This window comes from Pithys albifrons, chromosome 25, assembly GCF_047495875.1.
Source record: "Pithys albifrons albifrons isolate INPA30051 chromosome 25, PitAlb_v1, whole genome shotgun sequence".
Lineage (NCBI taxonomy): Eukaryota > Metazoa > Chordata > Aves > Passeriformes > Thamnophilidae > Pithys > Pithys albifrons.
The window spans coordinates 5,769,884-5,795,940 of NC_092482.1; the positions used below are offsets into that span (position 1 = coordinate 5,769,884).

The 26,057-nt window shown below is 62.5% G+C and overlaps 3 protein-coding genes across 3 annotated transcripts; 2 read left to right on the forward strand and 1 right to left on the reverse strand.

The window, feature by feature from the left end:
• The first annotated feature begins 5,550 nt into the window (after nt 1-5,550).
• FAM187A (family with sequence similarity 187 member A) lies at nt 5,551-6,786 on the forward strand. The gene has a single exon (XM_071577023.1). It carries the CDS (start codon nt 5,551-5,553, stop codon nt 6,784-6,786), a length of 1,236 nt encoding a protein of 411 aa, XP_071433124.1.
• A 5,831-nt stretch (nt 6,787-12,617) lies between these two features.
• Nucleotides 12,618-18,333, forward strand: GFAP (glial fibrillary acidic protein). Its single transcript, XM_071577353.1, has 9 exons — nt 12,618-13,071; nt 13,715-13,775; nt 14,339-14,434; nt 14,508-14,669; nt 14,953-15,078; nt 15,288-15,508; nt 15,661-15,704; nt 16,347-16,432; nt 16,716-18,333. Exons 1-9 carry the CDS (start codon nt 12,662-12,664, stop codon nt 16,755-16,757), a joined length of 1,248 nt encoding a protein of 415 aa, XP_071433454.1. The 5' UTR covers nt 12,618-12,661; the 3' UTR covers nt 16,758-18,333.
• Nucleotides 18,334-20,865: 2,532 nt separating this feature from the next.
• On the reverse strand, nt 20,866-25,909 carry DNAAF19 (dynein axonemal assembly factor 19). Its single transcript, XM_071577447.1, has 3 exons — nt 25,372-25,909; nt 23,417-23,549; nt 20,866-21,445 (listed from the first exon to the last, which is right to left on the reverse strand). The coding sequence occupies exons 1-3, from the start codon at nt 25,506-25,508 to the stop codon at nt 20,984-20,986; spliced, it is 732 nt and encodes a 243-aa protein (XP_071433548.1). The 5' UTR covers nt 25,509-25,909; the 3' UTR covers nt 20,866-20,983.
• Nucleotides 25,910-26,057: the final 148 nt, after the last annotated feature.

Here is a 26,057-nt window from a genome sequence, read left to right on the forward strand (position 1 = left end):
TGGCAAACAGGCTGGGGGACCCCCTGCGCTGCCCCACTGCACCCTGACCCCCGGCTGTGCCGCCCCTTGTCCCGAGGTGCCCCGTCCCCTCTGCCTCCCCCCGGGGCGGTGCCGGGGGTGTCGTGGGTGTGTCCCCATGTACAGACGGGCAGTGTCCTCAGCGCCCCGGGCTGGGGGGCTGCGCTGGGGCGGGGGAGCCACCGTCCTGCCTCCCCCCGGGGTGACAACATGGTAAAGCAGAGCTGTGACATCTCCCCGTCTGCTGTCTGTGTCCCCAGTGTCCCCCACCCTGGGACAGGGTCCTCCTGCCACTCCCCACCCCAGCCCCCGCGTGGCTCCTCTAATCGGCCCAGCCAAGAGGGGCTCCCTGTCCCCAAGTGCTGGTGGCTCCTCTGCCACCTCCACTGGGGACACTGGGGGTGCCACCAGTGCCATGTCCCTGTCCCCAGAGCCCGAGTGGGCCCACGAAGGGGAACACAGCATTGCCACTGTGAGGGAGGTGACACTGTCAGGGCCCACAGAGCCACCGGGAGCCTCGAGCACACGAGCCCGGCCCCGCTCCCTTGGCGCGGGCAGGATGTGACCCAGTTAGCGGTGACAGCGGGTGCCCGGGGCCAGCGGCCACATCCGGAGTGGCCGTGGTGGGGTCAGAGGATGGGAGCCCTGGGGACACGGGGATGGGTGTGGCCAGGTGAGTGTGGATGTCCCCCTAGGTGTGTCTGTGTCCAGGTGTGTGTGTGTCCCCAGGTGTGTGTATGTCTGTCCCCAGATGTGTGTGCCTGTCCCCAGGTGTGTGTGTCTCTGTGTGTCCCCAGGGGTGTGTGGATGTCCCCCTAGGTGTGTGTCTATGTGTGTGTGTGTCCCCAGGTGTGTGTGTGTCTGTCCCCAGGGGTGTGTGTGTCTGTCCCCAGGGGTGTGTATGTGTGTCCCCAGGTGTGTGTGTGTCCCCAGGGGTGTGTGTGTGTGTCCCCAGGTGTGTGTGTGTCCCCAGGTGTGTGTGTGTGTCTGTCCCCAGGTATGTCAGTGTTTGTCCCCAGAGGTGTGTGTGTGTGTGTCCCCAGGTGTGGGTGTGTGTCCCCCCAGGTGTGTGTGTGCCTGTCCCCAGGTGTGTGTGTGTGTCAGTCCCCAGGGGGGTGTGTGTGTGTCCCCAGGTGTGTGTATGTGTGTCCCCAGGTGTGTGTGTGTCCCCAGGGGTGTGTGTGTGTGTCCCCAGGTGTGTGTGTGTGTCTGTCCCCAGGGGTGTGTATGTGTGTCCCCAGGTGTGTGTGTGTCCCCAGGTGTGTGTCCCCAGGTGTGGGTGTGTGTCCCCAGGTGTGTGTGTCCCCCCAGGTGTGTGTCCCCAGGTGTGGGTGTGTGTCCCCAGGTGTGGGTGTGTGTCCCCAGGTGTGTGTGTCCCCCCAGGTGTGTGTCCCCAGGTGTGGGTGTGTGTCCCCAGGTGTGTGTGTCCCCCCAGGTGTGTGTCCCCAGGTGTGGGTGTGTGTCCTCAGGTGTGTGTGTCCCCCCAGGTGTGTGTCCCCAGGTGTGGGTGTGTGTCCCCAGGTGTGGGTGTGTGTCCCCAGGTGTGTGTGTCCCCCCAGGTGTGTGTCCCCAGGTGTGTGTGTGTCCCCAGGTGTGTGTCCCCAGGTGTGGGTGTGTGTCCCTAGGTGTGTGTGTGTCCCCCCAGGTGTGTGTGTGTGTCTCCCCCAAACCCTGGCGGGTCCTAGGGCTGTTCCCCAGCACTGATCCCAGGTGGAGGTGGTGACGGGGTCGGGCTGTCGCCGCAGCCCGGAGCAGAAGGGCCGCACAGAGGCCGGTGCGGCCGCAGCCCCGGCCCGGGACCCCCCGAGACCCCCGAGACCCTCCGGGCTCTGCCCCGCTGCTGTCCCGGGACCCGCCGGCAGGGGGCGCAGGTGGCGGCGAGACTACAACTCCCATGGTGTGCTGCGCTGACAGCCGGACTACAGCTCCCATGAGGCCTCGCGCGGCACCGGCGAGGCGGGACCAATCAGGGCGCAGGGCGGGGCCTCGCGGCCGGTTTAAAAACGGCGGCGGGAACGGCGGGGCCGCAGTTTGTGAGGAGAGCGGCTGTGGGGGGGCTGTGGGGGGCTCAGTGTGTGAGGGGAGCGGCTGTGGGGGGGCTCAGTGTGTGACGGGAACGGCTGTGGGGGGCTCAGTGTGTGAGGGGAGCGGCTGTGGGGGGGCTCAGTGTGTGAGGGGAGCGGCTGTGGGGGCTGTGGGGGGCTCAGTGTGTGAGGGGAGCGTCTGTGGGGGGGCTGCGAGGGGCTCAGTGTGTGAGGGGAGCGGCTGTGGGGGCTGTGGGGGGCTCAGTGTGTGAGGGGGGCGTCTGTGGGGGGGCTGCGAGGGGCTCAGTGTGTGAGGGGAGCGGCTGTGGGGGGCTCAGTGTGTGAGGGGAGCGGCTGGGGGGGCTGTGAGGGGCTCAGTGTGTGACGGGAGCGGCTGTGGGGGGCTCAGTGTGTGAGGGGAGCGGCTGTGGGGGGGCTCAGTGTGTGAGGGGAGCGGCTGTGGGGGCTGTGGGGGGCTCAGTGTGTGAGGGGAGCGGCTGTGGGGGCTGTGGGGGGCTCAGTGTGTGAGGGGAGCGGCTGTGGGGGGGCTGTGAGGGGCTCAGTGTGTGAGGGGAGCGGCTGTGGGGGGCTGTGGGGGGGCTCAGTGTGTGAGGGGGGCGGCTGTGGGGGGGCTCAGTGTGTGAGGGGAGCGGCTGTGGGGGCTCAGTGTGTGAGGGGAGCGGCTGTGGGGGGCTCAGTGTGTGAGGGGAGCGGCTGTGGGGGCTGTGGGGGGCTCAGTGTGTGAGGGGGGCGTCTGTGGGGGGGCTGCGAGGGGCTCAGTGTGTGAGGGGAGCGGCTGTGGGGGGCTCAGTGTGTGAGGGGAGCGGCTGGGGGGGCTGTGAGGGGCTCAGTGTGTGACGGGAGCGGCTGTGGGGGGCTCAGTGTGTGAGGGGAGCGGCTGTGGGGGGGCTCAGTGTGTGAGGGGAGCGGCTGTGGGGGCTGTGGGGGGCTCAGTGTGTGAGGGGAGCGGCTGTGGGGGCTGTGGGGGGCTCAGTGTGTGAGGGGAGCGGCTGTGGGGGGGCTGTGAGGGGCTCAGTGTGTGAGGGGAGCGGCTGTGGGGGGCTGTGGGGGGGCTCAGTGTGTGAGGGGGGCGGCTGTGGGGGGGCTCAGTGTGTGAGGGGAGCGGCTGGGGGGGCTCAGTGTGTGAGGGGAGCGGCTGGGGGGGGCTCAGTGTGTGAGGGGAGCGGCTGTGGGGAGGCTCAGTGTGTGAGGGGGGCGTCTGTGGGGGCTGTGAGGGGCTCAGTGTGTGACGGGAGCGGCTGTGGGGGGCTCAGTGTGTGAGGGGAGCGGCTGTGGGGGCTGTGAGGGGCTCAGTGTGTGACGGGAGCGGCTGTGGGGGGCTCAGTGTGTGAGGGGAGCGGCTGTGGGGGGGCTGTGAGGGGCTCAGTGTGTGAGGGGAGCGGCTGTGGGGGCTCAGTGTGTGAGGGGAGCGGCTGTGGGGGGGCTCAGTGTGTGAGGGGAGCGGCTGTGAGGGGCTCAGTGTGTGAGGGGAGCGGCTGTGGTGGCTGTGAGGGGTGGATACAGTGGCTGAGAGGGGTCAGTGTGTGTGTGTCTGTCTCTGTGTGTGTGTGTGTGTCTGCAATGGGCTCAACAGTTACAGAGCAGGCGCCTCTGCCCGCGGGTGTCCCCGGATCTCCTTTCCCTGCAGGGTCTGTGGCAGTGTGTGTTTGTGCCACAGTGGGTGGGTGGGTGGGTGGGTGTGTGTGCCACAGTGGGTGGGTGTGTGTGCCACAGTGGGTGGGTGTGTGTGCCACAGTGGGTGGGTGGGTGGGTGTGTGTGCCACAGTGGGTGGGTGTGTGCGCCACAGTGGGTGTGTGTTTGTGCCACAGTGGGTGGGTGTGTGTGTGCGCCACAGTGGGTGGGTGTGTGTGTGCGCCACAGTGGGTGGGGGTGTGTGTGCGCGCCACAGTGGGTGGGTGGGGGTGGGTGCGCGCCACAGTGGGTGGGTGGGGGTGTGCGCCACAGTGGGTGGGTGGGTGGGTGCACCACAGTGGGTGGGTGTGTTTGTGCCACAGTGGGCCCAGCCGGGCCCCACAAGGGACTCCTGGATTGCTGAAGTGCCTTGAAGGAGTCACCGCACGCCGAGCACTGGCTCCAGCATGGCACTGCTGGACTGGCAGTGGCTCCAGGAGACCTGGCTGTGCCCGCCCGGAGCTGCTGGGTCAGTCCCACCCCGGCCTGGAGCCCTTTGCGGCAGCAGGTCTGGTGCCCTCCGGGGGCCCCGTTCAGCTCCCACATCACCCCCCTCAGCCAGACCAGGTTTCCTCCCCAGCTCAGCCCCACGTTTCCCCCGGCACAGTCCTGGATCTCTGGTTCCTTTAGGGGGTTTTGTTGCAGTGCAGCAGCTCAGTAACAACTTAAACTGGTGCCTACAGAGACCCCCCTGGGCTTCCATCCCCTCCCAGTCCATGCACCCCAGTCTGGGGTCTCCCTGCTGAGCTCCTGCTGTGGCCCAGTGTCCCATCACCTGCCCAGAGCCACAGCTGCCCAGGCCCTCTGCTGTGCAAAGGGTTGGCACCAGCTGCTGGCCCCTTGCTGGTGCCTCTGGCCATTCCCCCCAGAGCTCTCTGCAGGGAATGTGCTCCTCAACACCAGTGACCCTGTTACACACCCTGAATGGCAACAGGGAAGTGTGTCCTGCACACACCACAACCCACACCTCTGGCCACAGGTCCCTTCCTTTGTCCACCCTGAAAATCCAGCACACAAGACATGATACCACAGGATACCCTCATCCCCAAACTGGAGAGGCAGAGCTGTGAGGGGAGGGCTGTTGAGTGGGTGAGGAATTGGCTGGATGGACATGCCAGGGCGTTGTGGGCAGTGGCTCCAGACCCCAGGGAGGCTGGTGACAAGGGCTGTCCCTTGGGGCTCTGTCAGGCTCTTCAGCCTCTTCATCACTGACACAGACAATGGGTTGACCTCAACACATTGGCAGGTGACACAACAGAAGGATGGGGACCATCCAGAGGGACCCGGAAAAGCTTGACAAGTGGGACCATGAGAACCTGACCAGGTGAAGGGGCTGCCCCTGGGCTGGGGCAATCCCAGACATGAGCACAGACTGGGAAAAGAGCTGAGAGCAGCCCTGCAGAGAAGCACTTTGAGGGTTCTGGTGGAGGAAAAGCTGGACATGAGCCAACAGTGAGTGCTGGCCAAACATCCTGGGGTGCACCCAAAGTGGGGTAGCCGGGCAGGGAGGGAGGGGATGGTGCCCCCCTGCTCTGGGGGGATGGGATGGGATCACCTTTAAAGTCCTGTCCAACCCAAACCGTTCCATGACCCTGTGACTCCATAAGATGGTGGCAGTTCCACGGTTCCCATCACAGCTCTGTTGTGTCCAGGGACACAGGTGACAATGCTCCAGTGCTCCTGGGGACAGGTGGGTTCCAGAACGGGTCACAGAGGCCAGGCTGTCCCAGGGACAAGAGGGGTGGTCCCAGCACCCCCCAGGCTGGGCTGGGCTGGGCTGGGTGAGCTCTGCTGGGGCAGAGCCCACCCGGAGCAATGGGCAGGGGGCTGCTGGGAGCCACCACCCTGCTCTGCCTGCTCAGTGTCCTCCAGGCCTTTGCCATCGAGAAGAAAGGGGACGTGTTCAAGAAGCTGGCGTGTCCCGCCTTCCTGATGTTTGAGAACGTCGCCTACTTGGCAGACATGACCTTCGAGCTCCCCTGCAAGTGCAAGCCCAAGGAGGCCTCTTCTGTCGTCTGGTACTTCCAGAAGAACCTGCACAGCCACGAGACCACCGTGCTGACAGACTTCAATGGCACTGTGGTGGTGGACTCGAGCCACGTCCGCTCGGGCAGCGACCTGCTGGAGCGGTTCAGCATCCGCATGTTCAGCCTCATCGTGTTCCAGGCGCAGGTGAGGGACTCGGGGCACTACCTGTGTGGCTCCAGGGAAGGGAACTTCTTCTATGGCTATGACGTGGACGTGCAGCCCACGGGGCAGATCACGGTGGCTTTCCTGGACAGCGACCAGCACGTCCAGGATGACTACACAGCGGAGCAGTTCAGGCTCTTCACCACCTTCTGGGACTGGGGCGGCTGTGACCGCTGCGGGGTGCGCGGGGAGCAGCGGCGCATCGGGCTGTGCTTCGTGCGGAGCGCCCAGCTGAGCCCCCGCTACCGCACCTCGCTGCCCAACGTCACCTCCTGCGGCTCCAGGGCCGTCCCCGCGCGCTTCCCGCACCTCATTCGCCTCCGCAGCCCCGAGGTGGCCATCCGCAGCTGCCTGGCCCCCTGCCCGCAGAAGGAGGCCCCCGGGGAGGGCGTGGCGTCCGTCTCCAACATCGTCTACAAGCTGGGCGAGAAGCCCGACGTGCCCCGTGTCCCCATGCAGTACCACAACCAGCCCTCCCGCTCCAGCCTGGTAATCGTGTGCCCGGGGGCGCGGCCGGAGCACGCCGTGGCCTGGGACAAGGGCTCCGTCCGGCTCTACCGCTCCCAGTACCTCATTGGAGTCGGGAAGGGCATGCGGGTCTTCATCGACCACGGGAACCACCTGCACATCGTGCGGCTGCGCCGGAGCGACAGGGGCACCTACTTCTGCTGGCGGGAGGGGGAGATAGTGGCGGGATTCCGGCTCAGCATCACCTTCCCCGTCCGGCGCCGGCGCGGCCCCGTCGACCCCGAGTCCCTCTTCGTCATGAGGGCCGTGGGCATCGGCTTTGGCATCATCACCAGCATCTTCTGCCTCGCCCACCTGGGCCGCTGCTCCTGCAGGAAACCAGCCAGGGTGTAGCAGCTCCCCCGCACTGGGGCACTGGGACACCTCGGACCGGACCGTCCTCCCCTTGGAAATTCCCAACGTTCTGACCGCTTTTTCTAATTTTTGTTTAAACATTTTTTCAACATTTTCTTTCAACTTTTTGAAAGAAAAATACTTTCCAAATTAATCTGGTGATTGAAGTTCTCTGGTTCTGGGATGTTTTGAATTTGCCCGACTCAGCGCAGCGCTGGGAGTCAGTGTTTGAGGCAGAGGTTAAACGACAGGGGGCAGCACAGCTGGAGCAGGGCAGCACAGCTGGAGCAGCTGGAGCGGGGCAGCACAGCTGGAGTGGGGCAGCACAGCTGGAGCGGGGCAGCACAGCTGGAGCAGCTGGAGCAGGGCAGCACAGCTGGAGCAGCTGGAGCGGGGCAGCACAGCTGGAGCGGGGCAGCACAGCTGGAGCAGCTGGAGCAGGGCAGCACAGCTGGAGCAGCTGGAGCGGGGCAGCACAGCTGGAGCGGGGCAGCACAGCTGGAGCAGCTGGAGCGGGGCAGCACAGCTGGAGCAGCTGGAGCAGGGCAGCACAGCTGGAGTGGGGCAGCACAGCTGGAGCAGCTGGAGCAGGGCAGCACAGCTGGAGCAGGGCAGCACAGCTGGAGCGGGGCAGCTCCTTAGCCTCCTCCAGGGCCCCCTGAGGGGCTGCAGGGGACACGATCTGTGCTTATGCAGATGAGCCAAAGTGAGTGATGAAATGAGGAGCAAGGCCAAGGGAGGGATCTGGTAGGAAGGGACAGCTGCAGGAAACAATCAGCATCTCCCACACTTGGTGATGGAGTGAGGTACAGCTGGTTGAGTCTCTGAAGGGCAACACACCCACCCAGAGCCCCCAAAAGGGCTCACACACAGAGACAGCCCCAGCTCCGACTCTCCCTGCAGACTCTGCCACCAAACTCAGGTCCCAGACATGACCTTGCAGTGCCCCCAGGGAGGCACCAGCCAGGACTTTTTGTGCCAAGCCCAGGGCTGGTGCAGGCCAGGAGGGCACAGCCACCAACCTGGCAGCATTTCTCCCTGCCTTCCCCTCTGAATCCCTAAAGTCTCCAGTAGAGCCAAATGTGCCTCCCCCAGCACCCTACAACTCCCCCAGCCCCCCAGGAACAACCCCTGCATGGCCTGGAGCTGCCACAGAGATGCTGGAAAGCTGGGAACTGCTCCTGTATCCACACCAGCCCGTGGTTTGCTTGTCATGAGGCAGAGCCAGCAGCGAGAAGGGCGGATTTCCAGCACAGCTCAGGGATTTGTGGCAGGGCAGGAATCCAGCACCCACTGGTGAGCCCAGCTGGGAACCGGCTGGAAAAGCATCCAGACACCTGGAGTGCTCCCTGAGAGCAGCAACGGGTGAGGCAGCAGTGACAGCCAGAGCCTCCTGTGCCCAGGCAGCCGTGACAGCCCTGCTGGCACTGAAATCCACTGGCAGGTTTGCACCAAGGACAGGGCACATGGACAGAGCCCCTGGGGAGTGCAATTCTGAGAGGGGCAGCTCTGGCAGTGGGGCCGGGGCATCCAGCAGCTCCATGGGCCCTGTGGCAGCTCAGGGTCCTGCCTGCTGCCAGTCTGGAGCCGTGTAGGTGGCACCCTGGGATCCCACACCCCACCATGTCCCCGGGACTCAGAGCTGCTCTCAGCCCTGGTACAGGCACAGCACAGCTTCAGGGGGTGTGATCTGGGGGTACTGGTGTGTCCCCCCATCCCCCAGAGCTGCCTGGGAGCTTCCAAAGTAAATCTGCAGCTCCAGTGAGCCCCCCCAGCCCAGGAGCAGATGGGGGGCAGGGTGTGCTAGGCCTTACCAGAGCAGCTGTAGCCAGCAAGGAGGGTGTCCACAGTGGGGGCTGGAGCTGCTGGAGGACGTGGCTTCAGGTCTGATGGTCTGGGCCCTCTCACACTCTGGGGGGTTTGGTTCAGTTGGGGGTGCAGTGGTGGAGGGTGAGCCCCAGACTGGGCGAGACCAACCCCATCCCTGTGCCAACCCCATCTCTGTGCCAACCCCATCCCTGTGCCCCCCTGAGACCCCCTCATGAGCCTGCACCCCTCTGTGCCCCCTTAGCCCCTCTTGGGACCTGACACCCCCTTAAGCCTCCCCTGTGACCCTTTTGGCCCCCCAAGCCCCTCTCACAGCCCTGTAACCCCTTCAGGCCCCCACAGCCCCTCCCACAGGCCCACTCTGCTCTTTGAGCTCCCACAGGAGTTCCCACGTAAGGAGCTCCCAGCTAAGCTGGCTGGAAAAGGCAACCACGCGTGGCAGGAGCAGCACCGGGATGTGGGACAGCGCCGGGTGCGCTGCCGTCCCACGGGGACCGGGGGGCAGCGGCTCCTCCTGCCCCGTCCCTGCCTGGCAGCGGCTCAGCTCACCTTTGTCTTCTCGAGCCTGGAAGCTCCTCATTAAAACTCGCACCCCGCTCCCAGTTCGTTTGTCTCCTGAAGGAGGGTCGGGGAGGAGGAGGAAGGGGGAGAGCCCAGCGCTGCCTCCCGCGGCACTTCCCGTGCTTTGATCCCGCCGCATGGGAGCCGGGAGAGCATCAATCCCTGGGGAGCAGCGGGTGCTCACACAGGACCCCAAAGTGCTGTCCCCCACCCCGCGAGGGCTGTGCAGGTCCCCTGTCACGAGGGCTGTCACACGCAGCACGTGTCCCCAGGGATGTCACTGTTCTGGCTGGGGACACAAAGTGTCACCATGGGGTGTGTAGGAGTCCCAGACCTGGCGTTTCTGCGGGCACAACCCCAGCCTGTTGCTGCTGACACTGGTCCTGGACAGCCTGGGGGACACGGGGCTGGCTGCGGATTAAAGAGGGATGTGGCAGCTGCCCCAGTCCCACCAATCCCTGTCTGGTTCCCCCAGATGGCACCCACAGAGACACGGCTGTTGCCACAACCCTCCCCAGTGGCCGCTGTCGGTGGCCCAGCTCTGGTGGCCCCGCTCCGGCCACGGAGCCTTCCTGCAGCGGGCAGGAGCCTTTCCCGGCCATCGGCTGCCACCTGCTGCCAGCAGCAAGGCCTGTCCCCATCTCTGTCCCTGTCCCCATTCCTGCAGCAGCCCCCTCAGCTTCATCCCAGCTGCCTCTCGGGGCACCCACCCCGGTGCCACCACGTGTCATTGATGTCCCCAAAACACCTCCATCTCTGCACAGGCTGTCCCCAGGGCCCACCCACGCCCCAGTTTGTGGCGATGGCTCCGTGGCTGGGAGGGGACAGGGCTGGCTGTGGCCACGTGCCTGTCCTGGATCCTTCCCCTCGAGTTTCCCGGCAGTGCCGTGCCCTGGCACAAAGCCCCGCTGGCCATGCCGGGCAGACGCGGCTCCAGCCCCGCACAAAGCCCCTTTCAGCCGCGGGGAAAAGCCCCTGGCCCCGGTTCCAGCCCTCACCACCCCCCACGATGGGCCAGCGGGGTCAAAAGACCCCCCAAAGTCAATGTCTGTGTGCCATGCACACACAGCAGTGGTGGGATAAGTCCCCCCTGGATCTGGGATGCTCTGGCACCCCGACCCCCAGAGAGGCTCCAGGACCACCAGCCAGTGCATCCACAGACCAGTGGGATGGGAAGGACCTGGGAGGCTGCAAACACTTAATTAGCAATAGGCCTCAATTAACAGCCTGCCCTCATGGCCAGGCTGGGGTGATGGGCTCTGGGGTGATGAGCTGCTCATGCCAGGGCTTACCCCGTGGGGATGTGACACAGGGAGCACGTGTGCATGTGTGTGCTCATGTGTGCATGTGTGTGCCCATGGGTGTGTGTATGTGCCCATGTGTGGGTGTGTGTGCCCAGAGGTGTGTGTGCCCATGTGTGGGTGTGTGTGCCCATGTGTGGGTGTGTGTGTCCATGTGTGTGTGTGTGTGCCCAGAGGTGTGTGTGCCCATATGTACATGTGTGTGCCCATGTGTGTGTGTATGTGCCCATGTGTGGGTGTGTGTGTCCATGTGTGGGTGTGTGTGCCCAGGGGTGTGTGTGCCCAGGGGTGTGTGTGCCCATGTGTGGGTGTGTGTGCCCATGGATGGGTGTGTGTGCCCAGAGGTGTGTGTGCCCATGGGTGGGTGTGTGTGCCCATGGATGGGTGTGTGTGCCCAGAGGTGTGTGTGCCCATATGTACATGTGTGTGCCCATGTGTGTGTGTATGTGCCCATGTGTGGGTGTGTGTGCCCATGTGTGGGTGTGTGTGCCCAGGGGTGTGTGTGCCCAGGGGTGTGTGTGCCCATGGGTGGGTGTGTGTGCCCATGGATGGGTGTGTGTGCCCATGTGTGGGTGTGTGTGCCCATGTGTGGGTGTGTGTGCATCCATGTGTGGGTGTGTGTGCCCATGTGTGTGTATGTGCCCATGGATGGGTGTGTGTGCCCAGAGGTGTGTGTGCCCATATGTACATGTGTGTGCCCATGTGTGTGTGTATGTGCCCATGTGTGGGTGTGTGTGCATCCATGTGTGTGTGTGTGTGCCCATGGGTGGGTGTGTGTGCCCATGTGTGGGTGTGTGTGCCCATGGATGGGTGTGTGTGCGTCCATGTGTGGGTGTGTGTGCCCATGTGTGGGTGTGTGTGCCCAGGGGTGCGTGTGTGTGCCCAGGGGTGTGTGTGTGTGCCCAGGGGTGTGTGTGCCCATGTGTGGGTGTGTGTGCCCATGTGTGGGTGTGTGTGCCCAGGGGTGTGTGTGCCCATGTGTGGGTGTGTGTGCCCATGTGTGGGTGTGTGTGCCCAGGGGTGCGTGTGTGTGCCCATGGGTGGGTGTGTGTGCCCATGGGTGGGTGTGTGTGCATGTGCACAGTGCACAGTGGGATGGTTGTGAGTGTGCATGTTGTGTGTACATGGAAGGGCAGCTGGGTGTGCACAGCTCTGGGTGTGTTCTGTGTGTGTGTGCACACGTGTCCAGGGAATGCAGCACACGTGTGTATCTGTGCACGCTCTGTGTGTACCCATGTGTATGCCATGTGGGCACATGTGTGTGCGTTGCATGATGGTGTGTGTGCACATGGCAGGGAGGGATGGACGTGTGTGTGTGGACATGGACAGACACGTGTGTGTCTCTGTAGGTGTGTGTATGCATGTGTGTTTCTGGTGTGTTCCTGCGCGTGCAGGTGTGTGCAGGTGTGTTCCTGGTGTGTTCCTGTGTGTGCATGTGTGAACCTGTGTGTGCTTGTGTGTTCCTGGTGTGTTCCTGTGTGTGTGTGTTTGTTCCTGTGTGTTCCTGTGTGTGCAGATGTGTTCCTGGCGTGTTCCTGTGTGTGCAGGTGTGTTCCTGGTGTGTTCCTGTGTGTGTTTGTTCCTGGTGCGTTCCTGTGTGTGCTTGTGTGTGTTTCTGGTGTGTTCCTGTATGTGCTTGTGTGTTCCTGTGTGTGCAGGTGTGTTCCTGGTGTGTTCCTGTGTGTGCAGGTGTGTTCCTGGTGTGTTCCTGTGTGTGCAGGTGTGTGCAGGTGTGTACATGCACACGAGTGGGTGTGTGTGCATCTCACACGTCCATCCCTGTGTACAGACCTCACACACACACACGTGTGTGTTGATGTCCCACGCAGACCCCACAGTGCCCCACAGCACCGTGCCCAGCCCTCACCCCCCATCTGCCCCGTGGGTGACCTCGGCCACTGTCCCATCTCCCCCTGGCATGTTCCCCAGGCCCCCCGGGGGCAGGGGGTGGCCGTGGGGCTGTGCCGCGGTGCCGGGCTGGGTGCCAGGGCACAGACACCCCTGCCAGGCGCCACAGTCTGGCTTTGTGCCGGCCCAATGGCTCCCTGGCCGGGGGCCAGTGCTGGGGTGCCCAGCGGGATGGGGGCCCTCAGGCTCCATAAAAACCCTCGGCTGGACACATCCCACCCTCCCTGGGCATGGAGAGCCAGCGCCCGTCCTCCTACGGCCGCCGCTCCGGCCCCACCATGCCGACACACCGTGTGCCCCCCGCCAGCCCCTCCGCCCGGCCCCGCAGTGCCCACCCGGGCCCCCGCCCCACACCCCGGCTGGGCTCGGGCAGGGTGGATTTCTCGGTGGCCACGGCGCTCAACGCGGAGTTCCGGGAGACGCGCACCAGCGAGAAGGTGGAGATGATGGAGCTCAACGACCGCTTCGCCAGCTACATCGAGAAGGTGCGGCTGCTGGAGCAGCAGAACAAGGTGCTGCTGGTGGAGCTGCACCAGGCGCGGGACCAGCAGCCCTCCCACCTGGGGGACGTCTACCAGGAGCAGCTGCGGGACCTGCGGCACCAGGTGGAGCAGTTGGGCACCGCCAAGGCCCGGCTGGAGATCGAGAGGGACAACCTGGCCCAGGACCTGGGCAGCCTCCAGCAGAAGTAAGGCACTGTCCGGCTTGGGGTAGTTCTGGGGACCAGGGTGGCCACCAGGAGCAGGATGGAAAGTGGCCACTGGGATGGGTGTCAGAGGGAGTACCAGGACCAGGGTGGCCACTGGAACCAAAGTGGCAGCAGGGACCAGGATGGACACCAGGATGGTAATCAGGGTTGTTTTTGTGACCACGGTGGTAACAGGGATGGTGATGTGGCTGGGGAGATGGTGGTGTGATGGGGACCACAGTGGTGGCAAGGACCAGGGTGATCCCTGGGACCAGGATGGAGACTGGGCTGTTCTCAGGGATCAGAGTGGCCACTGAGACAAGAGCAGGGTAGCCCTGGGGAGGTCCAGGCACTGATGGGCACCAGGGTGGTGATGGAACCAGGGTAGCCCCTGGGAATGGTGTGAAATGGTGTGGGGGGTGTGGGGTGGGTGCAGGCACTGACACAGAGTTTGGGTGGGTGCTGGTGCTTGGGGCTGTGTGGGCACAGGGGGGTCTGTCTGTGGGCAGAGAGCAGTGGGTCACGGTGCCAGGGGTGTCACATTGCTGGGGGTTCCCAGTGTCAGGGAGGTCCTGGTGCTGGGGGATCCTGGTGCTGGGGGGTCCCAGTGCCAGACATGTCCTGGTGCCTCTCCCCGGCACAGGCTGCAGGACGAGGTGACCCTGCGGCTGGAGGCCGAGAGCAACCTGGCTGCCTACAGGCAGGTGAGGGCAGGGGCCAGAGCCTGCACCCCCATCCTGCACCCTGGGGGTTCAGCTCCCAGCCTGGCCTCTCCTGGGGATGGGCAGGGATGGGGCAGGGATGGCCAAGAATAGGCAGAAAGAGGGTAGGGATGGGCAGGAGCAGGCAGTGAGTAACTGGGATGTGTTCTGATGGGCAGGGATGGACAGAAATGGGGCAGGGATAGGGCAGGGATGGATTAGGGATAGGGCAGGAATGAGGCAGGGATAGGGCAGGGATGGGAAGACATGGGGCAGGGATAGGCATGGGTGAGTGGTGAGGGACTGGAATGTGTCATGATTGGCAGAAAGAGGCCAGGAGCAGGGCAGGGATAGGGCAGGGATGGAACAGGGATAGGAGAATAATGAAACAGATAGGGCAGGAATGGAGCAGGAGTGGGCAGGAGCAGGCAATGAGGAACTGGGATATGTTACAATGGGCAGGGAGAGGCAGGAGAGGGAGGAAATGGACACAGCCAGGCAGCTCAGGAGGAGCAGACCCGGCTGGCAAGCCTGGGACTGTTCCTCATGTCCCCCTGCGGTGACAGGACGTGGACAATGCTGCCTTGGCTCGCCTGGACCTGGAGCGGCGGGTGAGGACCCTACAGGATGAGATCGCCTTCCTGCGCAAGGCCCACGAGGAGGTAAACCCCCCTCCCGCAGGGCTGGGGGGGCCCGGGGCCCCGGGGGGCTGTGCTGACCCCCCTGTACCCCCAGGAGCTGCGGGAGCTGCAGGAGCAGCTGGCCCGGCAGTGGGGGCAGGTCGAGGTGGACACCAGCAAGCCGGACCTGACGGCCGCCCTGCGCGACATCCGCAGCCAGTACGAGGCCGTGGCCGCCAGCAACGCCCGCGACACCGAGCACTGGTACCAGTCCAAGGTGCAGAGGGAGCTGGGGGCCCCACGGGTGGGTGGCCTGGCTGTCCCCTCCCACAATGTCACCTGCTTGGGGCTGGGGTTGATCATCCAGTGCTGGGTGCTGGTGAGAGGGTTTGGGGTCTCTGCTGTCCCCCACTCATGCCAGGGATGTTTCTCCACTCCACGTGCCCCCAGTGCCACGTCCCTCCTGTGGAGCAGAGCAGGGCGGTGTCCCCAGGCCATGTGCCACTGGGACACACCCCTGCCAGGTGCTCCCATCCCGTGGCACGTGTCCTCTGTCCCAGTTTGCAGACCTGGCGGCCGCGGCCGCCCAGCACACCGAGGCCCTGCACGTGGCCAGGCAGGAGGCCAGCGAGTACCGGCGCCAGCTCCAGGCCCTCACCTGTGACCTGGAGGCTCTGAAGGGCTCGGTAGGTGGTGGCTGTGGGGTGCAAGAGGGGGACACTGCCTTGGGGACCTGCCACCACCACAGGGTTCCTGGCAGGGCAGTGGGACCACTACCCAGTGCTGGGGAATGGCTGGTCCCCAAGGCTGGGAGGTGGATGGGCACCAGGATGAGCCCCCAGCTCCCGGGAGAAGGTGGCTATGGAGTGTGTCCTGGCCCCTCGTGGCCCCCCAGAAGGAATCCCTGGAGAGGCAGCTGCGGGAGCTGGAGCAGCGCTACGCCCTGGACACGGCCGGCTACCAGGACACGGTGGCGCGGCTGGAGGAGGACACCCAGAGCCTCAAGGAGGAGATGGCCCGGCACCTGCAGGACTACCAGGACCTGCTCCACGTCAAGCTGGCCCTGGACAGCGAGATCGCCATGTACCGCAGGCTGCTGGAGGGCGAGGAGAGCAGGTGGGGCAAAGAAGGGGCCGCAGGGGCTCCGAGCACTCGTGGTCCCTCTGGGCTGCCTGGCTGAGTTGGGGACCAGCCCCCAGGCCCAGGCAGGTGGTGCTGGGGGCCAGCAGGACCCCGTGCTCTTCCCAATGCCCCTGTTGCTCCTGCAGGATCGCCATCCCTGCCCAGAGCTTCTCCAGCCTGCAGATCCGAGGTGAGGCTGTGCCCAGGGGTGGAGTGGGGGGACGGATGGTGGCACAAGCAGGGGTGGCTTCTGGGGACTCTGTGACAGGAGATGCCACCTCAGTCATCTTTGTCTCATCCAGAGGGATTGGGAGGTTTTCCTCTCGAGACTCCTGGGTCAGGGGGAGGAGGGTGCCAAGGCCACATCCCCAAGGCTGAGCATGTCCCCAAGGCCAAAGATGTCCCCAAGACTGACCACATCACCATGACCCCAATGACAGCCACACTCCCAAGGCCAATGACATGCCCCAGGCCAATTGTGTTCCCCAGTGCAAACTGTGTCCCCAAGGACATCCCTGTCCCCAAGTTCAGTCACATCCCAAAGCCATCCATGTCCCCGTGGTCAATGGCATCTCCAAGGCCAAATATGTCCCCAGTGCCACCTCTGTTCCCAGGGCTAATCACATCCCCAAACCAGCCACATCCTCCAGGCCAGCCATATGTCTGAGGCCAACACTGTCCCTGAGGCTGGTCCTGTCCCCAGGGCCACTCTCTCCCATGGTTCAGGGTTTTCCAGCCCATTCCATTTACTTTGGGCCTCTTCACTTGAGTGTGGCTGGAAGGGCCATACCCTGGCCATGGTGTCACTGCCAATCCTGCCCATGTCCCCCAGAGACCAGCCTGGACACCAAATCTGTGCCAGAAGCCCAAGTGAAGAGGAGCATCGTGGTCAAAACTGTGGAGATGCGAGATGGAGAGGTGGGAACTCATCTGTGACCCCCCTGCTCCATCCCCACCTCCCCATGGGGTGTCCCCAAGGGACCTGCATGTGGGGACACCATCCCTGAGCCCCAGGAGCAGCCTGAGCAGAGAGCCAGTGATCCCAGTGCCATGAGAGCACAGCTGGGCTGAGCCTGGCAGCTCACAGAGAGCACAGCCCTGTCCCCATCCCTGTCCCCAATCTGGTTCAGAGCCCAGGCAGGCTCTGCCAGGAGCAGACCCTGAGCCTGGGCTGATGGTCTCTCTCTCCCTGTGGCTCCAGGTGTTCAAGGAGTCCAAGCAGGAACACAAGGAGGTGCCATAGGGCGGATGATCCTCAGCTCTGTAGGTCCCACCCGACGCTGCGAGGGAGCCCCGGGGATGGCACGGGGGGGTGGGGGGTGGGAGGAGCCGGCAGTGCTTTGGGGGGGCATCTCCCTCCCCTGCACCCCTTGTCACCCCCACATCACCCCGTGCCCAGGGACCCCCTGGCACCCTGTTTGGGGCTGGCAGACAGCATAGCACCTGTTGGACTGGGCACAGTGTGGGACGGGGCTGGGCAGCACCCATGGGAGGTCAGTGGGTCTGGGCAGAGCTGAGCTCTCTCTGGGCATCCTGCCACATTCCCACAGCACGGGGTGCCTGTGGCCTTGGGGCTGTTCCCACCTCAGGGTCTGCAGCTCACCAGTGCCCAGGGAGAGGGTCCCACCTGTCCGAGAAGATAATGGTGCCAAGAGCACCTTCCTGCACCCACCTGGCTGCCCTCTCTGGTTTGGGACACCCCCTGGATCTCCCTGACCCTAAGCACCCTTGGGTGGGGGCTGCAGAGTGCAAGGGACTGGCTGGAGAGGGACATTTCCCTGTCACCAAGGGTCGGGTGAGCTCAGCTGAGAGACAGGAGGAAGAGGAGGATGGAGGGGCAGGAGCAGGAGGAAGGGGAGGATGGAGAGGCAGAGGATGGTCAGGGGAAGAGGACAATGGAGAAGCAGAATGCTCTTGGATTGGTGTCAGGGGGAGCTGAAACGGGGATCAGGAGGGGTTCCTGGTAGTGTCCAGAGTGGTTTGTGGGGGCACAGTGGGCTGGGTGGCCTCAAGGGCTTCTCCTGGCACTGCCCTGCCCCCCCATTGGGTGTCTGCCACCCAGGTGTCCCCAACACTGTGGTGGGGACAAAGAGTTCGTGATTCATGGCAAGGTGTGACCCACAGCCCTGCGCCTGGGGGTCCCACACAGGTGAAAATGGAGAGCAAGGGGTGCAGAGGAGGAGGAACCTGTGGGGGCTCTCACAAATGGAGCCATCCCTGTCCTGCCTGTCCCCCCGGGGTCACACTGGGAGCCAGGGGACCTGGGGACCAGGGCTGTGCCAGTCACAGTCCCTGCCACGCATAGAGAGTGCCCTCCCTTTCATGGGCATTCAGGATCAGGTGGCAGCAATCCCTTATCCCTGGGCTGCTCGTGGCCCTGTCCCCACACCTGACCTTCCCCAGACCAGCACACACCACCCAGGGCCACTGCCCACCCCATCCCCACCCCCACTGACCTTGAGTGACTGACCACAAGCAGAACCTCTTGTGACACCACCTGATACCAGAGCAACAACCCAGCAGCACTTCCCGTGCCCTGCCAGCCCTTTGGGATGAGCCCGGGGCTGCCCTTGGATGCCACCCCCATCCCCTCTGTGCCCCTCATCCCCCAGGTCGGGGTGTTGAGCAGCTTTGCTCTGACTCCAGAATGGCCATTCCTGGGGCAGGAGATGTTTTAGGAGCCCTGGGTGGTGCCCAGGGTGGGAATCCAGGGGGCTGGAGGTGGTCTGGGTCTTGATCCCCATGAGCAACCCCCTTTGCTATTAATTAATTAATGACTAACACTCACTGTAGCTTGGGGCAAGGAATAAAGCTAATGAACACTCTGACCCTCCGTGGCCGTGCCTGCATCCGCCTCTCCCAGCCAAGGCTGGGGATCTGGGGGTTATCCAGGGCAGTGGGTAACTTTTCCAGGGCAGTGGGGCCCTCTGGGAGCCCAACCCAAGCTCAGAGCTGCAGAGGGATGAGCTCAGGGCTGAGCCCACGGCATGGACATGCAGTGGGGCCAACACCTTGTGGGACTGAACAGGGGCAGGGGGTGCAGGGATAACCCTCTGAGGGGGGAGAGATTCCCTGTCCCAGGTGGGGAAGCAGGATCTGCTCCAGGTTCTCCACCTTCCCAGGAAGCTCCTGGGAGGATCAGCTGCAGCTGTCAGGGCTGAGGGTGGATTTGAGATCCTGTGTGTCATCGACACGGTTCAAGTGCCAGACCCCCAGTGCCCTCCTCGATAGTGGGACTTGCTTTGGGAATGCTGAAATCCCTCAGCCACATCCTTGGAAAAAGGAGATGAGTCCCGTGGGGATGTCCTGCTCCACACTGAGGAGCAAGTGGGCACTGAAACCCTGCAGAGATGCCACAGCCTTTGGGGGACAGTCAAGATAACATTGTCAGACACAAATATTGACTCTCAACTCCTTGCTTAGTTGGGTGAGTTAAAAACACTCAAAAAACCAGACAAATTTCTGCAGAAAATTATGTGATTTATTTGAAAAATATTTTTATCCTTCAAAAATGAAAAAAAAGGTTTAAACCAAAATATAAATAGGTTTGTTCCAGTTAAGGAGCTCAAAGAAACATTGAAGAGTTTGGGACTCCCAGTCCTCAGCAAGGAAAACAAGTTACAAAAGGTAAAAAAGGATGAGAAAAACAACTATTAATTGGATTAAAGTCATTTGGTGGATCTTTTTATCAGCCTGTTAGAAAAACAACTCCAATAAATCACTGGTGCTGATCAAGAACTCTGTAGGGCTTGGCCAGAACAACTTGCACCAGCTCCAAGTTTTCTTTTGACAATAAAAGGACTTGATTGAGCTTAAACCCCCAGTGCCAACCAGTGGCAGAGCCAGGAACAAATCCTGGCACTGTGGAATCCCACCTGGAACAAATCCTGGCAGTGAGAAATCCTGCCTGTCCCCCCCAGGCTGTGCCAAACAGGGAGTTTCCCACATCAGTCCTCATGTCCTGCTCCTGCCCGAGGGGAGGGGACCAGGCAGCGTCTGATGCTGGTGGCAACTTCCAACAGGAGGATGATCCAAGTGTCCCTGGGGCTGATGCTCCAGCCTGGCCAGGTTCCTGACAGCCGGGGTGGGAAAGGATGAAGACGATGATGATGAAGATGAAGCCCATGGTTGCTCCCCACTGACCCTGTCTGGATGCTGAGGTGGGCAAGGATGAAGAGGATGCTGAAGCTCCTGCCTGCTCCCTACAGGCCCTGCAGGACACCCATGTGGATGAGAATGAGGAGGAAGATGATGATGATGAAGCCCATATTTGCTCCCCACAGACTCTGCCTGGACACCCACATGGTCAAGGATGAAGAGGATGATGATGAAGCCCATTTGCTCCCCACAGACCCTGCAGGACACCCCATGTGGGTAAGGATGAAGATGATGATGAAGATGATGATGATGATGATGAAGAAGGCAGTGTTTGCTCCCCGCAGACCCTGCCTGGACACCCACATGGTCAAGGATGAAGATGATGATGATGAAGCCCATGTTTACTCCCTACTGACCTTGCCTGGACACCCACATGGACAAGGATGAAGATGATGAAGGCCATGCCTGCCCCCCACGGCCCCTCAGCTCAGGTCACACCACACACCCACTGCCCAGCAAAGGGCCCCAGCAGGTCTCACAGCCCACCCTCCATCACCACCCACACCACTTCTCCTCTGCTTTGTCTCTCCTGAGCCTTCTCACCAAACTACGGGGCTTTTGCCTTTCCCAAGTGATGGGGAAGCTGCTCCCAGCCTTGACACCCTTGCCCTGAGCTTTGGCACTGCTGGAAGCACCATGCCTGTTCCCACCACAGCTGTGACTGTTGTGCCAGGGCTGTTCCACCATCAACATCCTCCATCCTGGCCTTGGGTAACTCCAGGATTGCCTTCTGTTGAAGACTCCAGCCCTCACCTGTCCAGGTGTGCAAAGGCAGGAGGGATGGCACTACAGCAGAGGGCAGGGACACAGATGTCCCCAAGGGACGTGCCACAAAGCCCAGCATTCATGTGTCAGGCCTCAGGGATGATCTGGATTCTGCCACCGGGTGCCTGGTGGTCTCTACAGAGCAGGTGGGAGTGGGTGGTTCTTGTCTGCCAGGGTGACTCTGCCCTTTGCTGCTCTGGGTTCTGGAACAAAAAGGACCTGACAGTTGTCACTGCCATTGATTACACCTCCTAAATCCCCTGAGTGGCCATGGACAGAGGTGGGAAAGGGAAGGAACTATCTGGGTTTGGGTTTCTCCTTCAAAATTCCCAGCCAGTATTTTCTTTCCCTTGGTTTTCTCCTCATCCAAGAGACCCTCCCACACCCATGAGCAAGGACACCCTGCCCAGAGATCACAGCACCACAGCTCTGGAACCAAACTTTATTTGTGCAGAACTTGTGCTTGGGTGATGCCAAAGTCAAGCTTTGAGTCTCTTCTGAGTCTCTTTTCCCCCCAGTTCTGCTGTCCCTGGTGCTGCTGCTGCCTCAGCAGAGCTGGTAACGCTCCATCAGCTCCACCACTGTCCTCCCCTCCTCACCTTCCTGCTCCAAGGGGGTGTCCATGGGGTAGGGGTCCCTCCCTGCCTCCTGGCCAGGCTGCCCAGCAGCCCAGCAGCCCCTGCCCAGGCTCTGCAGCTTCCTGAACAAATCCTGGCCGCTCTCCCTCTCCGCCTGGCTCAGGAGCTGCAGGTTGAGCCCGAAGCACCCGGTGCCCGCCAGGCCCCGCAGGACCCCCAGGACAGCAGCTCTGTCCCCAGGACGGATGTTCTGAGCCAGCACCGTCAGGAACTCCCCCAGGAGGCCAAAGCCCACGTCAGTCTGGAAGATCCTGCCCAAGGCCTCCCCTCCCAGCTCCAGCAAAAACTGGTATTTCTCTGTCCCGCTCTTGAGGCACCTGCGCCAATCCCTGTGGAATTCCGCAGCGGTTCCAGGCAGCTGATCCAGCTCCTGAGGGAAAAAGGTGTCACTCAGTTCCTTTGGTTCTGTTCCCACTCCAAGACTTTGCTCCTCCCTGCTCTGACCAGCCCCTGTATGGCTGGGATGTTTCTCACAGGATCTTTGGCAGCACAAGGAGCTGCTGAGGGGGCAAATGGGAAGGAAAGGAAATTCCAGGTGCCCTGAGCCCAGAGAAACCAGGGAAGGGTGGATGAGATGTGGCACAGATGGACATGGAATGATTCCAACCCCACCCAGAGCTGGACCTGCTGCCCAGCCTGGATCCATGAGGGAAGGGAACTCCTGGGATGGGGGCAGGGCAGGAACACCCCGGCTCCATCTGAGGCAAATCAGAGTGGGGGGAGAACAGGTGGGGGATACAAATCCCCAAAAATGGGCAGTGCCCAACACCTGTCTGGTACCAGCTGGCACCGAGAGAGCTGAGCTCCAAGTGGCAATCCCAGACAAAGGAAATCCCACTTTTTGCCCTCTGTAATGAGCTCACCCCTGCTGGGTCACTGACATAGAGGCTGAAGGAGGGGAAAATATTTGGCTTTTATAGAGCCAGGGAACAGGACAGAGTGAGTTTGTCTGGGGCTGAGCACGGGGGAGAAGCCCTGGAGGGCAGAGCTGGGCATGGAAGGGCTTGGGAACAGGATTGGCTCAGCCCAAGGAAACACTGCCCAGGAGAGCTGCAAATGGTCTTATAATAATGAACAGATAAATGAAATCCATCATAAACAACCCATGGGAAAGACCCACGGGGAACATCCCAGACTCCCTCCAGCAGGGGAGGGGGCAGGACTGAGGTCACTCCAATCCCAAATGACCCAGATAGGAAGTGTCCTGTCCCTGTTTCCCACCACTGAAGGGCTCAGGAGCATCCCCTGAGGGAGCAGGATTAACCCAAACCAGCCCTTTTCCATGCTGGGGATCATTAAACTGTGCCCAGTGACAGGCGGAGCAGCAATGGCATAAACCAAAATACAGGAAGTTCCACCTCAGCACGGGGAAGAACTTCTTTCCATGGAGGTGGCAGAGCCTGGAACAGCTGCCCAGGAAGGGTGTGAAGACATTCCAAACCCATCTGGATGTGTCCCTGTGTCACCTGCTCCAGGTGACCCTGCCTTGGGTGATCTCCAGGGGGCCCTTGCAACCCCAGCTGGGAGTCTGGGAGTCTGTGACAGCACTGGCTGTGCTCTGGGAATCTGGGCAGCCAGAGGCTGTTCCAGGGAGGATGCCAGTGCACATCTCTGGGTCTCAGGCTGCAGGTGCTGCGAGGGTGGGCAGGGAGGGCTCTGATCCTAAACCTGTTCCTGGAGACCACGGGAGGTTCTGGGGGCTGTGCAGCCAGGCCCCCACTCCCACAGGGATGCAGGTTCTTCCCCAGGGGGGCCCAGCCTGACCCTGTGGGGACCCAAACCCTGAAGTTCCAAGGTCTGGGAGGGCTGGATCACACCCCTGAGTAGAGGGTGGCTGAGTGAAGGGACTGGAGCACAAGTGCTGTGAGGAGAGGCTGAGGGAGCTGGGGGTGTTCAGCCTGGAGGAGGCTCAGGGGTCACCTCATCACTCTCCACAACTCCCTGAAGGGATGTGGGACCCAGGTGGGGGTTGGTCTCTTCTCCCAGACAACCAACAGTAGGACAAGAGGGCACAGGCTGAAGCTCTGCCAGGGGAGGTTTAGGTTGGATATCAGAAAGAAATTCTTTGCAGAGAGAGTGCTCAGGCATTGGAAGGGGCTGCCCAGAGAGGGGGTGGATTCCCCATCCCTGGAGGTTTTTAAGATGAGACTGGACGTGGCACTGAGTGCCATGATCTGGTGATCACAGAGGGGTTGGATCAAGGGTTGGATTTGATGATCTCAGAGGTCTCTTCCAACTCAGTTCATTCTGTGATTCTATGAAATCCCACACTCCAACAAACACACAGATCATTCCCAAGCCACTTCCAGCTGTGGAGGAGGCCCTGGAGTCCCTCCCTCACCTGTGGGATCTCCTGATCATGGGCAGGCGCTGCCTGGGCCGGGGCTGCACGGGGATTCCACAGCACATTCCTGCACTGTCCCAGCCTGTCCTTCTTCTCCAGAGGCTTCAGGTGTGAGGCCAGCACGATGTTCCTGCAGGGAACAGGCACAGGAGGGACACAGGGACACTCTGAGGCTTTAAGCTGCTTCTCTGAGGCAATTCCCGAGTTGTGGATCATGCAGAGGGACCGGCCAGGCTGGAGGGGTGGGGCCTTATCCACACAGGGATGAACCAGCTGCAAATCCCTTGGGAATCCTGTCACAGGGACTGGCAGGATGACTGAGCCACTTTGACGTGTTTTCCTGCCTCTCAGGGATCAGGATGTGTGACTGAATGTGCAGGTGGAGATGAATCCATGATCTGGTCCTGAAAAGTGTCCCAAGGAGGGTCAAAATCCTGGATGTACTGATGGATCCACCTGTGGATGTGGCTGTGGCTGTGAAGGGACAGGGAGCCCTTAGACAGATCTGTGGGGCATCCAGGACTTCAGTGGGAGTCCCACATGGATCTGTAACTGAAGGGAAGTTCTGGCCAGGTGGGGGTTGGTCTCTTCTCCCAGGCACTCAGCAATAGGACAAGGGGGCACGATGGGCTCAAGCTCTGCCAGGGGAAATTGAAGTTGGAGATGAGAAAGAAATTCTTTGCAGAGAGAGTGCTCAGGGATTGGAATGGGCTGCCCAGAGAGGGGGTGGATTCCCCATCCCTGGAGGGTTTTCAGCTGAGCTTGGCCGTGGCACTGAGTGCCATGATCTGGTAAAGGGACTGGAGTTGGACTTGATGATCTCAGAGGTCTTTTCCAACCCAATCCATTCTATGGATGTGGCACTGAGTGAGAATCCACATCTTGATCCAACCCTACTGTGATCACCAGCCCAGGGCACAGAGTGCCCTGGGCTGGTGATCACAGTGGGGTTGGATCAAGGGTTGGACTTGATGATCTCGGAGGGCTTTTCCAACCCAATCCATTCTATGATTCCACGATTCTATGGGGCATCCAGGACTTCTGTGGGGTTTGGGGTCCCACAAGGATCTATAGGACATGCAGGAGCTTGGTGGGCACTGGGAATGCCTGACATGCCCCTGTGGAGCAGCCCTGCCATCCCAACCTGCTCCAAATCCCTGGACAGAGCAGGGACAGGACTGGGAGCAGGAGCAGGCTGGGAGGGGACAGGGACACGTGTCACCCCCTGCCCCTGCACCCCCAGTACTGCCTGAGGTGTGTGGGGAGAGAGGGGGCTGGGGGGCTGGAGTGGGAATGGGGACAGGGAACAGTGTGTTGGACAGGGGACAGTGTGCAGGGGAGGGGACAGTGCCCTGGACAGGGGACAGTGTGCAGGGGAAGGGACAGTGCCCTGGACAGGGGACAGTGTGCAGGGGAGGGGACAGTGTGCTGGGGAGGGGACAGTGACCTGGACAGGGGACAGTGTGCTGGACAGGGGACAGTGTGCTGGACAGGGGACAGTGTGCTGGGGAGGGGACAGTGCCCTGGACAGGGGACAGTGTGCTGGGGAGGGGACAGTGTGTTGGGGAGGGGACAGTGTGCTGGGGAGGGGACAGTGTGCTGGGGAGGGGACAGTGTGCTGGACAGGGGACAGTATGCAGGGGAGGGGACAGTGTGCTGGGGAGGGGACAGTGCCCTGGACAGGGGACAGTGTGCTGGGGAGGGGACAGTGCCCTGGACAGGGGACAGTGTGCAGGAGGGGACAGTGTGCAGGAGGGGACAGTGCCCTGGACAGGGGACAGTGCCCTGGACAGGGGACAGTGTGCTGGGGAGGGGACAGTGACCTGGACAGGGGACAGTGTGCAGGGGAGGGGACAGTGTGCAGGGGAGGCCACTGCAGAGCAGGGACCGGGACAGGGACCGGCCTGAGCCCCCTCGGAGCCACCTGATCCCGGCCGGGGCTCCCCCCGCACCTGAAGTCGCGATAGTCGGGGACGCCCTGGCGCAGCGCCCGCAGCTTGGCCTCGCCCTCCCGCTGCCGCCGCTCGTCCTCGGCCAGCGCCGCCCGCAGCTCCCGCTCCAGCGCCGGCACCGCCCCCGCCGGCTCCATCGGCGACCCTCCTGTCGCGACAGCCCCGCCGGGGATGGTCCTGGGGCTGGCTTGGGGCACCCCACTATCGCGACAGCCCTGCTGGGGATGGGCTTGTGCACTCCTGTGACAACGCCCCTGTCGGGATTGGCCCCGCGGACCCCTATCACGATAGTCCTTGTCCTGGGGACTCCACTCGCACTGTGACAGCCCTAAAGGCCACGTGGGTGACAACGGGGAAGCCCTGCTCCTATCGCGACACAACACCGGCCTTGGGGCCCCTCCCTCTGTCGCGACAGCCCCGCTGGGTAACAAGAACCCCCGGCCCCAGGGCCTCTGTATCGCGACAGTCTCGCTGGGTGACGAGCACCCCGGCTCCAGAGTCGCTCTATCGCGACAGTCTCAGCCCCGCTCCCGCCGCCACAGCGCCGGCCTGAGAGAGGCCCCCCCGAGGCTGTCCCGGCCGCGCCTGACAGACCCGGCCCCGCCGCCCCGCACAGGCCGCGGCCCCGGGACCCGCCGAGACCGACCCCGAACCGACCCCGAACCGACCCCGGCCCGGCCCCGCCC